Genomic DNA, 16,405 nt, shown 5'->3' on the forward strand with positions numbered 1-16,405 from the left:
CACACACAAATTCCCCAAAATATTGCTGCAAGACGACAAAAGACTGACATACAAAATTTATCTTGCAACATTTATTACAGTTTATAAAATTTATTACTTTTACAATTAAATGTAATTAATCACACCTTTTTTTCATTTTAAATCTGATATTATATGTTGTACACTCTTTTATTTATATTATTATTTGTTTTTTACCTTTTCATTATTATTATTTTTTATTTTATTTGCATTATTCTGTAGTGATAAACACGCAATAATAAAAAAGTAAAAAGAAAATAATGCAAGTAAAAAAGTTGTACAAAATAAGCATTAATTTTAAAATGAAAAAGGAGATGACATCAAAGCTAAATAAATATATTTATAAAAAGTACCTCTTTTTATCATCAAGAAACTTAACTTTTTAATAGATTGAAAATTAAAAAAATAAATCTTTTTAATGATTTTGTGTGAGATAGAAGAAAACATTTAGCGTCAATCAGTTTGCAATTTTAAATTACTTTTTCAAATTACTTTATAATAGAAATCAGGAAATCTTTCCGTGCGATTAACGCCTTCTATATTTGAAATAATTTCTATCCTTGAATTTCTTCAAGATCAGTATGAGAGTTTAGACCAAATTTATATATGATAATATATAAAGTAGAAAGATCGTAATTTTTCCTAGCAAAGAACAATCAATACAATGACAATCATGTGACGCGAATATTATCTCATTATCTTTATTGCGCTATATTAAAATTTTGAATAACTATTATATTTGTCTAAAAATGTCATTAATAATAATGTATAACAATCGTTTTATCACAATTTTTTTTTTTATTAAGTATAATATTAAGTTATTTTGATAATTAATGCAGCGATATTTGATGCTGTAACATTAAATTAAAATATCTTATTGTTTTATTAATGTATAAATTTGCAATAAAATTATCTCATTCTTATTAGTGAAAATGAAATATTAACGATGATATTTATATATTTTTTGTCGACTATGAGGAAAATAACAAAACAAATATATTCACGGTTTAGTATCCATTATAAGACACAATAGCTAGCATTGCTAATTTCTTTCCATGAAATCCTTAAAGATCGGTTTTGCTAGAAATAAGAAGGAAGCGAATGAGAGGAATATCGCGTTCTTCGTATATGGAATTACAATTTACGAACAATGTTGTCGTGTATTGTTGCGCCACGTTACAATCAAGATGCACTTTCATCGGCAAGGTTATAAGCGCATGCCGTCAGGAAATGTGATTACAACCCTATTGAGAAAAGTGGATAGATATCCACCGCATGCTTATTAAACGTATACTTTGGTCTTTTTACAATCTTTATACATCTTATATATCAATAAAATTTCATAAAATTATATCAAAAATTGCACATTGCGAAGAAAACTATCGAAGGATAAGGAAGGGATTAAAAAATAAAGATCATTGTCAGATGTGTGAAATGTAAGAAGGAGCGGCGAGGAATCCTGCAAAAATTAACTCTTATCCTCTCTTGATGCGATGCATTTAGCAATGCATGTAGCGCGAGGCGCCCGGTGCATTACGAAGCGTATCTCGATAATCATGAACGACCGATCTTACGGAATGACAAGAACTCTATCTTTCTTTACTTTTCTTCTCTTGACTGCATTTCTCGCGCTTGCATCACTCGTATAAGAGATGCTCTCTGTTGATACTACGCTCGTAGGTATATGTATATCCATCTGGCGAAAGCTAGAGTATCATCATGAGGGAAGATACGCGTTGATTAATGCGCCTCCTCTCGCGCCAGTGCAACCGCGTACCGCATCACGCTCTGCATTCTGAATCCTCTAAAGCTTCATTCGCATTATGCTTACAATTTTATTTTAATCTTTCAATATATCAAATACTTGTAAATCGAACCGGTGGACAGTTTAATGATGCATAAATCTCTCTCTCTCTCTCTCTCTCTCTCTCTCTCTTTCTCTCTATACAAATTTATACAAACTAAATACTATAATCTGAATTAATGCTTTTTCAGTTGAAAATTTTTAATGTCGAATGCATTATGCCTAGATCTTTATTTATTATGATTAACTTGATTCAAAAATTCAATATTCCATTTTTGTTTATTAATTTAATATTATATATAATATTTTTGTGCATGTATCAATTACTTTCTGATTTTCCAATATAATTAATTATTCTTTTACTTCTGTTATTATTTGCAATATGAATTCGTGTGACATAATAACATATAATATGCATTAGAAGAATTAATTTTTTATTATATACACATATATTAGAAATGCCAACTTGATAGCATCAATAGAGAATTTGATTGTTAATATTATTTTACCCATTTGTCAATATCTATTGCTAAACAATTGTCTTCAATGTTAGCCAATAATCGTTGCCGATAATGTGAATTAAGCTTTAGCTAGCGTCGAGAGAACATCATCATTACGAAACAAGAATGTCTGCGACAGAAAGCAGGTCAGTGCACGGTTCTCCGCCAGTTCCTGGGTTCATGCAATCTTTCTGAACCCACCTTATTATTTGTAAAAGTTTGAGTTTTTATATTTATAAAGTTGAAAAAGTGGTAGGAAGATATTGTATAGATTTTCTCTATGGCACACAAATATATTCTCTACGGTACAATTATGTAAATTATCGCGTGTATAAGATATAGAAATTTTTAAATGCTTATTTATTAAATTTATGTAATAATATTTAAATCCTTGAAACAGCAGATATTTCTTAAAAGTAGGTTTACGTAATAAAGTGAAAGATTACGTGAGAATTTATATTATAAAATTACAAATTTATATTTTTTATTTTATCTTTTGTCATATTATATATTCAAAGATAAAGTAAAAGAAAAATATGAGAGAGATCTATTTGATTTGCATTTATTTTGTGTAGAAAATATTACATTTTACTTATACATTTGAAAGTTGCACGTTCAGATATAATTACCAAAAATTTTGATAATTATATTTATACGATCGCGATTATAGAGAAATTTTGCAGGAAAGATTTTAAGCAATCATATTTTTTTTATGCATGCTTATCGTATTTGATAAGGTTGAGCGATAAATTAATCGAAAAGATTTTGACGATTAGAAATATAATGAGATATGTGTCCTTGTCGTGCACAAACTCAATCCTTGACTAACTTGTAAAATGAAATTCCTTCGAGAAGGTATTGACCTTTTTCGCTCGCAGTAATAATCTGATTTAACAGCATCGCTGCTGTGACTAAACTTTTTCCAATCTTTATATTCAATATCCTGTCACCTTGCGAACGGACATTGAGTATGCTAAAATATCTCTCAATTCGCATATGATTTGCTCGAGAGAGCTATTATCTTGTTAATATATTTTTGGAACGACCTCACGACCTTCCCCTACAATCGTCTTTTTATGTCCTGTATTTAACTGATGAATATGTACAGAATAAAACAGGAAAGATTGCATTCCTTACTAAATTTAAGAGAATCATTAATTATTATATGATTGATTTACTGTATTATTAGAAACTTGAATGATTACGTGACGAGATTTGTAATTACTATATAATGGTACGTAATTAAGTGAATACTATATAACGATATAACGTAATAATAATTCAGTACCAATAATTCGCCTACTTTCTCAAAATCTCTGCTCAATGTCGATGAAAGTAAATCGAGCACGATATTGCTGGAATATCATTTGTGACATAGTTGATAGAGCCGGTTTCAGATAATCTCATCTGACGTTGTTCAGTACTATTCCTCGCTGAAAGTACGTTTTTTATTTTTATTCTTAGTCAAATATGACTCATCATCAAATTAATTGCATTTTTGAAGGATATAATATTGTAATTATCACATCGCGTTAAAATTAAAATGCTGCTTTCGAAAGATGCAAATAATTCTCTAGTCTTTTATCAATCTTGTCATTTCTAAATTTTCTTTATATTAGATAATCGGTTTTATTAATATTAATAATTTAATATTTTTTATTTACATATTTTTTATTTTATGAAATTTTTGCTTTGTAAGCTAATATCAATTGCTTTTGGTGATGAATTAAATAAAAACTTGGGGGAGAGAGAGAGAGAGAGAGAGAGAGAGAGAGAGAGAGAAGGGGGAGGATGGGGTAAAATTATTTTTTCTTCAACATAATGTACGATTTTAGGCTGGCAAACACGATATTTTTTCTTATTCGACTTAATGCGTGACAAGGAGCCAATCGCAACCTTGAAATTATTTATGTATAGCATTGTATCCGATATTGATGTAGATGACATTGTTGATGGCAGGTGAAATTGTGAAGGTCTTGGTCTCAGTGTGTTTACGAGTGTTTACGTCACGAATAATTTTGTAACATGTATTTCGTAATTTGTTTGTTAAATGAGATTTAGAAAAGCAAACTCTATAGCCTTCTTGCGCTATCTATCTCATACATACATAATCATTATACATGTATGTATATAACTTATTGATAATCTCATACATACATAATCATTACATGTATGTATATAACTTATTGATTATTGTTATAACAACAAATAAATAATTTTAATCATATTAGTTTCTCGAGAAAAAAAGATATCTGCAAACACATATAGGCTTTTGAACATGTTTTATAATAATTATGAGGACAAAAATTGCAAGCGCGGTTTGTTGCAGTAGTTCGTATTTCGTATGGGATATCAACTCGATTACATGCTTGTCACATGTGGATCGCTAACCATTGAGTAACAGCCACTTTCGTAGTCACTCTCGCTGCTGCTGTAAAGTGTTGGTGCGTGCGGGCCTGTATGACATACTGACACATAAGTTAAGATACGGCAGGCATGACGGCCACTGTAGGCAGAACATCGACGTTTAGACAAGACGCGAAAGAACGTCACGTAACTCTTCTAGTACCAAGGAGAAATATGAAATTTCGCAAGTGCAATTTTTTTTTTTTTGCAAGTTAATCTCAAGTAAATAATAGTTATGCTTACGTCTCACATAGGTAACAAAATGATAAAGTTTTATTCAGTTGAATTTAAAATCTATGATGGATGGATAAATCGTGTTATTAAATTGTTTCTCTAAATATGCATGAATTACTTTCTATCATTATGCGTACATCTCGCTCAGGTATTGACACGCGTATACTGCCAAATAAATTTTAACTAAATCTTTGACAAGAAAAATTTTTTAAAGTCATGTATATATATATATATGTATATACATACTTGTATATCTAAATTTAAAAATTTTTCCAATTAAAAATTAAATCGATTAACATCTCTCTATCGTGATATATGCGTGTGTAAAATCATATAAACTATTCAGCATGACATACATGGCTCGCGGAACATTTTACATAAAGTCGCGATGGAAACACGCTCCAATACGGGTAACCTCAAAAAAACGACCTTTCGAATTTCACTGAGACATTAACGAAATATCCCTCCTTTCTCGCCATTTGATGTCACCTGAGAGAAAGAGAGAGAGAGAGAGAGAGAGAGACGGGGGGGGGGGGGGAGAAAGGCTGAAATAAAAACATACTGTCACTTATATTTATAAATTAAATCATTTGCTCAGTGAAATTGGGCACGAAGTGATGATGACTATCTCATTGATATATCGGTGACTGGTTATCTGGATTTTTCTTACGCACACACATGATGCATGTAAAATTCTATGTTACAGAATAATAAACGGAAATATATAAATTGAATTGTATAGTTCTATAAAGTTGCACAGTAGACTCAATTTATCTTATGTTTGATATAAAAATATTTTATTAAAGTACAACGAATAAATAAAAATATTCATCAACATAAAAATTTTAATACAAACTCTTTACGATTTGGTATGGCTGTGGAATATAATTAAAAGTATAAGAGATTTAAACTTTGAAGATACATTACAATTCTTTTTATTTTCTACGTTTATTTTTCCTCTTACGTGCGTATATGTATTGTTATTTATATATGATATTTTTATATTTTATTTTATTATCATATTTTTTCTTATGCTTAATTTTTTATTTTTATAATGCAATAAAATATTAATTATATTTATCAGCATTTATATAGTATTCAGAAATTTTTATCGTTATTTTATTTCATCGAGCCTTCTCTCTCCATTCCTCCGCCCGCCCTCCCCCGCCCCCCGCCCTCACTCTCTCTCTCTCTCTCTCTCTCTCTCTCTCTCTCTTTCTCTCTCTTATATTCAATGAAAGTCGTATTGGAAGTAAAGAAGAAGTATATGGGTGACTTCTCTCTTCCTCGTTACAACACTTTCACTGCAAGTCTCGTGATTGTCGTTCTTGCAGTCAATTTTGCTTTCTTTATGACTTTTTTTATTTCCAACAATAATTTTTTATTTCTATTGTTATTTTTATAGCCCTTGAGAAAGGGTGATTTTAAACAGAATGCGAAATGTGAAATTCATTTAAATAGAATTATATTGAAGAGTGGATATTGTTGCGAATCATATATAATTTTCAATTTTTAATCATTAATCGTTAATCAACTTTCAACCCTCAGCTTTTGAATATTTTTGTTTAATTTTCATTTTTTAAACTCATAATTTTTGAATCTCAAAAAGAATCTCTAACTACAAACTTTTTGTAATTAGTCGTTTGGTCTAAACTTCTAACCTTTCACTAATGAACTATTATACTCGATTCTTACATAGACATCTTTTTTGCAACTAAAGGTTACATCTATAAGTATTTTTCGACTGACTTCTTCCTTTTCTCAAAGGTCAAGGTCACAACGTGACATCGCGCCTTCACTGTAACAGCATACTTGGATGAAGGCACGTCCACACATTCCTGTTACTGTCTACGTGTCCCCATTCGAGTGTAGTTTCATTTTTAATCTAATAGATATTCAACTGAGGAAGAGAGAAAATTTTGAGTTATAATAAGCGATAAAGAAGTTAAATTGAAGAGAATAAATTATACTTATATCACACAATGTGCAAATTATGAATAATTTATAAATTTAAAAAAAATTAAAGGTTAAAATTAATATGTGTTTTTATTCTTATTAATATATTTTTTCAAGCCAAGTAAATTTTAATTAACATTCCCAATTAGTACATGAAAAGATTGTGTGATATATCTTCTCTCATAGATTGCATATGTATGTGTGTGTGTGTGTGTGTGTGTGTGTGTGTGTGTGTGTGTGTGTGTGTGTGTGTGTGTGTGTGTGTGTGTGTGTGTGTGTGTGTATTCATCAAAATATATACTTATATCGCGAGCAAGAAGATTATTGGCGATTATTTGTTTATGGCGACATTTATCGTAAAGACGAAAAATATTTAGAATATTCATTGGATGTTCCCGATATTGCGTGCAGACATTGATCGGTCTCCTTGGATGGGCATTAATTTGCTACCTTTCCCATGTTCATTATCCTTCGCTCGCCGCTATTTCCGAGAATTTTTGTGATCTTCAATTGCAGTCTATCCCCCTCATCCTTCCACGAATTGTTTAGTTGATATCGACGTTTGGCGTCAACAGCGCATCGTTTTGTCGGATCTTTTTTTGTTTCGCGCGAAAAAACTGACAATGAGAAAAGAACAACGGCCAGCTGCAGATTTGTAGCCGGCAATAAATGTGCTCTCGTCACTCGAATAACAAAATTTGAAAGATATGTATACATATATCGCGCATACATAGAGAGAGAGAGAGAGACGTTGAATAATTGTCTCTCAAAGCGTAACAATTATAAGCTTGAAAATTGAACGAAAAATTCATGACATTTTTTCGCGAGATGTGCGACACGTTGTTTTTATTAGTCGTGATTTTGAAAAAACGCTTTGTAAAACGTAATTGAAATCTGAATTTGCGCAACTCACGGTACGTGATTTCTCGAAATAAGACGAACGTATTGTCCATATATTATTGATAATTTATATAAAATATAAATATTTAAGTATACATTTGTGCTTTCGTTGATAAAATGAAAACTAGGAGAGCTGCGGTACAACTTACAATACATCATCACCTACTCTTATGCATACTTGCATTGATTTATCGCGGACTACAGTAGCCACGTTACTCCCTCCCTCCCTCCCTTTCTCTCCTTTCTCTTTCTCTCGCAATCAAATTTTACCGCAGCACTCGAGAGTTGATAATAAAGAAAGCGATGTAAGACGGTATCCTCGTTATCATATTTATTACAAACATAAATCAAATGTAATAGGTATCATGTATCGATAGGCGCCTATTATCTTACGCACGACTGTTGTACGAAATTGCTTTCTGCATAAGTAGCTAATCTTATCCTCCCACGCATCGAAATTTCCTTCTCGCTCGAGCGTAATGCATCGCGAGACTTGCCCTTTCTCGCTCCGATCGTGCGACTTGCGGCGACTTTGATGGCCTGTATCGTACTCATTTCGTTTCTGTTACTCGGTCTCGTTTGCATATCTTTGGTCGATGCGATTTTGAGCCGCGCGTCAAGAAGCCGCTGCGAGCTGCGAACTCCGAGCTCTACCTGTCTTTCCTTCACTCTCTCTCTCATTCTCTCTTTTTTTTTTCTCTCTTACACACAAACACAATCGACCGCGATCGCTCTCGTATACTCGCTCTCGCTCTCGCTCATCGCGGCGGCACGATGCGGCAACGGCAGACGCGGGCCGCGGCAGGCGACAGGCGGCAGTGCGGCTTGCGGCACCTCTCGCTTTCACTCGCCGCGTGGTTGTGCGAAGAGGAGGCTATCGCGCGACTCACGACGGTGTCCGCGCGACGGGCCGACAGGCCTCACGCCTCAGTATCCGCCGGAGAGTTGTTGGAGTTACGCATTGCTTCTCCATGTTATTTGCGCGACATCGCGATCAGTGTAACACACTTGACAGAAAATAAAAGCCTGAGTGAGCCTTTCCATTAAAACGGAAGACTTTTTACCCAATTATTTTTACACCTTTGTGTCGTCGCGTTAAAAGCAAAAAGCGAGAGAGACGAGAGACCGCAGCGTGCGCGGGAAAAGGCACGCGATTTTTTAAGAGCAGAGTCCCAGAAAAACAAGTTGGAAAGTTGACAGAAATGGTGATGACAGTTAATAGGCTCAGGTAAGATTAAATCGTTTCCTCGAATTTGAATTATTTTCAAAAATAAAAATATTTTCTCTGGAGTATTAATCTTTTTAAAAATTTCCATCGATTGTTGCGATCTCGATTGCTCATCTTGCGATGAAGTTCAATTTAAAAGTCGCTACAATTGCACATGAGAAAATTGCAAAGTTATTCTTTTCTTTCTAAAAAAGGTGAAAAAAATTTTGTTCTTTCACCGGAAGAATAGACTAATATTAGCAGAATCGAGGGTTCGCGTTACGTAGAAGATGATTAGTATGAGTTAACGTACGTTAGGAGGACGTCCCGGAGTAACATGTAAAAGTAACTTTCTCTAATAGTCAAACAGTATTTCTTTCTCTTTTTCTCTCTTTCTCTCATATCATCCACTTGTGTTAGATTAGAGAAATTAGAGAATTTATAATTATAAATTTCGTCAAGTACAGTTCTTTTATTCAATTAAATTTACATTGCTTTAATATTTGTAATTAACTCTAAAAAAAGAAAAAAAAGTTTAAGCATATTGTAGTGGAAATAAATTTAATTAAATTCTTTTTGTCCCTATTGCGCTAAAAAAAAAGAACCAGTGTAAGAAAAGAGCGGACGAAAGATAGCACACCCGCATATATATATAATACGCGAGCTTCAATCGTTTAAATAACAAAATTATATATAACATTGTTTCATAATTTCTATTTAATATTTATTGACACTCTTGTTTAATTTTCCATTTATTATTGATAACAACTATAGAAGAAAATCTCATTTTCATCCGAGAAGTTTTTCTCGGATACTAATTTTAAATCGGTTAAACATTTATATTCAAACATACCATCATATACTACATTTATATTCATATGTAATCATATCATATGCTAATCATTCGCTTAATCTATGATAAACGATTATAAAATTGCAATGCAATCATGTAACTTTTTTATTTTATAAGGAAACTTCTAACCATCACTATCACTAATTTGAAGAAACTAATTTATTATATATTTTATACTTCTCTTTTATACTAGAAGGGTTTAAATTAAAGTTCAAACTCTACTCGAGCGTTCATATCAAGAAGATACAAGTAGTGCGGGTCATCGATTAATCAGACGCGCTCGTCTGGTTAATCGTTAAACATTATCTCGCATTTGACCAGTTGTGTTTTCGGATTTAAAACGATTTTATAATTTACACGATCTTGAGCATCTGAAATTTCAAGAAGCCAAAATTTATGAGGATTTAAGAAGTAGACAAAATCATTAATATTTGAAGATTTAAATGTCTAATTATTTAAATGAGGACTCTAAAATCGGCGTAATTAATTGTCGCATTCTAAGAAGATAATAGTTTTGACATTTTACAACCCGGAGATCTCAGAATTCGCGGATTCAAAGACTTAAAGATAAAAATTTCTATTCGAAATTTTAAGACAACACAAACATCGCAAATCCTCAAAATACAGAAATTTTTGAATGCCGCCTATGTTTGACGAAAATTAAAATACAAGATCTTTTTTTTTAAATTGGAATATTTTCTATATTGTTTTTAAATGTATGTGTGATATATCTCATCGTTGTTTTAATAATTGTGCTCGAAGTAAAGAAATTTAGTTTTATATACATATGTATACGTATTTGTGAATATTTGTGTACAATATTGTAGTGTTGTACTTGGCGAACCGTGTATAGTCGAGCATAATTAAACCGGATAAGTTATAGCCCGACGGTAAATCTTTCAACCGTGTAATCACAGAATCGACACTTTTTATGCTTTGGTAGCAAATACATTACGATATTCTCTTCATTATTTCTATCGCAGACACAAAATATATATAAAAAAAAAATATTTATACGTTTTTCTTGTATTATTAAGAATTTCTTGTATTATCAAAGAATCCGGATATTACACGATCAGAGAATGAAGCGTTCCATTTTACATTTTTGCTTAAAATATAATATTAATTAGGATATATTTTATATATATTATTTTTTTTATAATATATTTTGTATGTGGTGTTTTATTATATATATATATATATATATCGTACACATACACATATATATTTTCAAAGAAATTTGTTGCGATTTTTTCTTTTGAAATATAATTTGTATTTATAAATGTAACCGATTAAATAATCAAAATATGCCACAGAATAACAAGGCTTTGTGTAAAATTATTACAGATAGAAAATTATAATCTCTCGCTCGAGATTGTTATTATCGTTATTTTTATCGTAACCGCAGCTTAAATGTAACTGTTATTTTCATGCGGAATCTCGCATGGTGACTAGTAATGACACTTTATTGCATAAATAGCATTAAGTACTATTTGCCACAAAGTTTCATTCCTTGCGGTTTAGGAGAGGGAAGACTCTCTTTTTTACTGCATTGCTAGTACAATATAAATCGTGCTCTGTCGGCTAATGTAAAATTTAGAAAAAGAACATTAGACATGCAAACTTACGTGTTAACGGACACATTAGTGTTTCTCCTGTACATATAGTAGTAAAGTTACTATTATGTATATCATCAAGAGAGCAAAGAGTAAGGCTCGTACACATACTTTCCTCGCGTAAAAATCGTATGAGAAAGCATCGTAAAAATTATGAAACATAATACTCCTCTGATTACTTTCTACATTAGTAATATTTTTTATAGATTATTGAATTAGATTTTTAGATTATTGAACATAATAATTGTTATAAATACATATTTTTTAAATTATTTATATATAATTTATAATTTAGGTGTTGTTTATAAACTTGATTTTTAATTTTATTACTTGTAATGCGATACACTCGTTAAAAAGTTATACAGTGGCATGTCGTTTATATGCATATAAGCGTCACGTGAGTTATGCACTTTCTCTCTCTCTTGAGACCGGTGATGAGTTCCTTACTCCCTCCACGGAACATTACCTTATCCATATATTTTTATATAGGATAAATCTCATAAAATAAGAAAAGTGTGCAGAAAGCAAGGGGGATACTGTTTGCTTGCATTATCACTATCGCTCGATCTTCGTTTTCTCATCTCTAGATTATCGGATAGTGTACGATTTATTAAACATTTATTAAACATAATAATATTATGTGCACTAATATAAGAACGAGTTCAAATAAAGCATGTTTTTACGATCATATATTTCTATTTAAAAAATAAATATTTTTTATCAAGAAAGTTAACTTTAATGCCATCTGTATCAATCATCACTCATAAATCACTTATTTGTAATCCAAGACAGAAGAATATATAATCTGCAATTTTATTTCAATTTCAGTTCATTTCATTTAGTTGGTAAAAATTCATAAAAGTGCAATACCATTCTGTAATATGACCTGCTTGCTTTTTGCGTTAATTGTTTAATCGGAAAGATACAATTTTGTAATAATCGTCTTTTCGTCACCTTCTCCGATACAAGTTGCGCATTTACGCAATCATAGGCATTTGCAAAGTTGTTGATCAATCGACAAGATATAAAGGCGCGCGCACGCGTGTGGCTTTTTTCTAAAATTTGAGGAAGAATCAAGAAAAAGGTGTCAGAGATTCACTTTTCACCGATAACGGCATTTTTATTTTGTAGAAAGTAAAACTTTGCGTATACGCGCGCGCCCAATATCATCGTAAATCGATGTTTTATTATCGGTTCTCGTTGCACGTACGGCCAATTGGTCCTCGCTCGACGATCCGTCGTCATTCGTTTATAAATCGCGTTCCCGTTGGTCGGGATGAAAGTCCGTACCATGTATGAATTTCGAAAGTTTCTCCCCATTCCCGTATCGAAATTGAATGCGGATATTTTTGCAACCTTAAAAATGACGAGGACACATTTTATTAATTACCAAATGAGGCATTGTACGCTGATCATGAGATAAAAAATCACGGGCAATTGCAATGTGTTTCACTTTCACACATGCATACATAGCACACAATAGCATTCTCAGTGTTAAATTATTACCTTTCGAGGTACTTTTCTATGCACAGTTTCTTTTCTCAGCTTTTCTTTATGTAAATGCATAAATTACAAATACATTTAAAGATGTAATATCTATTTTAGCATTTATAAGATGAGTTAAAATACAATATATAATAAAATTATATGATTATTATTAAATATAAAGAGAAATTTTACTTTATACGGAATTACAACAATTATCATTCAGAGATATAAAACGAAGCCACACCTGTGACGTGTTGCTATTAGTATCATCGTTTTGCGCACGGGAGCAAGGGCAGCGATACCTTTCTGAGCATTAACCTATCACGATCTGGATTAAAAGTCGTTTATCGCATAAACACCGTTACAAATCATAGGTCACTGTTATTGCACTGCCGGCTTGCATCAAGCATTAAATCGATCATTAACGTGGCTTTTCTTCTATTGTGCTTGGAAACATTTTGTAACATTGTTAATCATAATGATTCTTTTTAGATATTTTACCTACATATGTACATACATGTTGAATAGTATTAAAATAATGAATACTTGCGTAAAGTTTTGTCTGCATAGAAAAATTAAATCAAATTGAATAATTATGTGTTTATAAGGACATAATTATATATTCTCTAATTTTTTAATTAATTTTAAATTAGTGGTTTTTCGAGTTCTTTTAGAGTTTAACAGCACATGTTATAATGGAGTTATGTTGTAATGGAGTTTATGTTAAAGATTTTTGCAAATATTTCAAATTTAACTTAACTCACTATCATTCGTGAAGAGACAGATTGGAGAATGTATTAATTTAAAAAAATCGTGACACTAATCTAATTTAAACATACGTAAATTGAGAATATTAATCGACATCAACTGACTTAATTATATGTATAATTAATAAAATATTATTATTAATTATCGATTGAATATGTAAATAGCAATATTATATAATAATTTATAATACTGCACATACAAATTAATTATTATTTTGTTATGATTATTCTACAATTTATTCCATCACTTATTATAAATTAATTGTTATTATAATCTGTTGATACAGAACGAAAATTCTCGATTGATTCGTTACATATAATTTAAAGTTTACTTACAAATTATTATGCTAAATTATTTTACTAACAATAAATGATATCATATTATTTTCGTCGATGTAAGAGCATCTATCTTCTAATGTGCAAGTGTGAGATCTTTGTCACATAGATTAATCATTCGATTAATATATTCGAACATCCGTTCGATATGCGAGGCGACGCAACACGACGCGAACTTTCCAACGCATTGCGAAGCTATAGGATTTATGCGTCGATCACGCGCGATAACAAAGGAACGTAGTGAATCGCGATGAAGAAGGAGATTGTCGCGGACTTTTGCGTATGGCAAGTCATTAGATCATTGTTACGTTCGATTATCGCGGTGTACGGTGTATGGTGTATGCGGCAAATGTGTGATCGCCACTATAACGATGACATGGCGATGAAATCAAGGAGATCGACTTTCCGCTTTACCATTTTCATTATCTCCGATTCGTTAATTAAGCTTCCGGATGTGGTATTGTCATATGCCAACTTTTGTTTCGATGCAATACGTTACTTTTTTTTTTTTTTTTTTTTTTTTTTTTCGCACGCGCAGTTTTTTCATTTTCCTTTATGCCTTATCTATTGCGTGACTACATCGATGGAAATATATTTATATATATTGAAAAGATATTTTTAAAAGTATTATTTGAGTTCTTATTTATATAAATATAGAAAAAGATGGAAAAATTACGCTATTGGGTTGCGATAATTGAATGTTTCTATAATATTCTTTGTATTATACATTTTGCATATTCGATGTATTTACAATACATTTGCAGCTCCATCCAATGTATTATGTAATGAATGAAGCTTAATGATAGCGGTGCATAAAAAGGAATAGCGGAATATAAAATAAATCTTTGATTTGTTTTATTAATTTTGTAATAAGCAGTAATTGTCCATTTACTGACATTGTGTCGAAAGCGAAAATTTAGACTACAATTATGGATGACAATGCAGATTACACAATTCTTCTCACGCAATCACTGTATAACTAACAAACGATGATTTATCTCATATTCCCTCGTATCTTTGTCGTTAAATGTTATTTATTGCACATTTATTAATAGCCACTCACCAACAGAATATAGAAATCGTTCAAAGGAATGGAATTCTCTATGTAAGTTTGATTGAGTTTTGTACATTTTAATCAGAGTACCGTAATGTAATGTATGTATATAATGTCGTGATGATGTTATATAAGAGAGACGATCTTCGTCGTATAAGAAGAGACTGTATATATCGTGTATTTGTATCAATTTGTCGAGGCAGCAGCTTCTTCTCTCATCGTGGAGCAAACGTGCCGTTAGAACGAATCTCTAGGCGAATGTCCTATAAGCACTTTCACTCGCGTATACTTCCTCGAGAATGTTGTTGTTATTCGCTACTTATTCTCACTCCAGAGGAATTTAAAACTATTATATTCATTCATGACAATCTGTTTCATTTTTATCGAGGACACATTTTTTTATTTTTCCATAAAAAGAGAAAATACATCTATATAACTGATACATTATCGACATTTCCTTTTTCTCATCTGAATAAAAATAATAACCCAAAAGCTTATAAAAATCATTTACTTACAAAGATCGTTTACGCGAGAGGCGATATGCATTTTATTATTTTTTTTCTCTTTTTATACATATTTTAATATTTTCGCTATTTAGCGCTAAAATATTATATACATATAATTATAATATTTGTGTGTATGATGATGTTTGTCAAACAAAATTTAACAAAATTATATTGTAATATATTGATTTTATATATTATTTATAGAAAAAAAATTTTATATATATACACACAAAATCGAAGAATTATTATAGACTTGCTAATATAAATGGGATTTGACTTGATTCGATGATAATCGAACTTTCGGCACAACAGGTGTCTCTTGGAGCGATATTTTTTTGGAGACACGACCACGTTGCCGCCGCCCGAGGCACGAGATCTCGAGGACGCGTATCGGATCCTCGAGAAAGATTTCTCCAGTTTCCGTTGACCCACTGACACTGAATTATCGCTGTATATATATGTGCGTGCGCGTATGCGCATCTTGCGATTGCAGCTTCTCGCGCCACGAAGCAACCGTCTGTATCTGTTTTTATATCTCATGAAAAAAGATAATCTCGCGTATACGACAATCTATTATTGGATACAAAATGAACAAGTGCATAACGATCTCGTACATGAAAAAAATAAATATTTTTAAAGATATTTTAATATTTTTTTTCTGTACAGGTTTATAGTACGGTATATCAAATTAAGATAGTTTACATTAAGTAAACAATTTTGTTATTTAATTGTCTTCAAATTATGCATGGTTGTTCATATA

General features: G+C 31.3%; 1 protein-coding gene across 2 annotated transcripts in view; it reads left to right on the forward strand.

Moving 5' to 3' along the window:
• The window catches only part of LOC126853542 (peroxidasin homolog), a 33,589-nt gene that overhangs the window by 4,086 nt on the left and 13,098 nt on the right, over nucleotides 1–16,405 (forward strand). The window contains exon 1 of one of the 2 annotated variants that reach the window (XM_050599379.1): nucleotides 8,645–9,046. The exons of the other annotated variant lie outside the window; for it this stretch is intronic. Within the exon in view, the coding sequence (XP_050455336.1) occupies nucleotides 9,021–9,046 (26 nt within the window). The 5' untranslated portion in view covers nucleotides 8,645–9,020. Of the gene's footprint in view, nucleotides 1–8,644; nucleotides 9,047–16,405 lie in introns of those variants that run through there. 2 annotated transcript variants of the gene reach the window in all.

Source organism: Cataglyphis hispanica, chromosome 12 (assembly GCF_021464435.1).
Source record: "Cataglyphis hispanica isolate Lineage 1 chromosome 12, ULB_Chis1_1.0, whole genome shotgun sequence".
NCBI lineage: Eukaryota > Metazoa > Arthropoda > Insecta > Hymenoptera > Formicidae > Cataglyphis > Cataglyphis hispanica.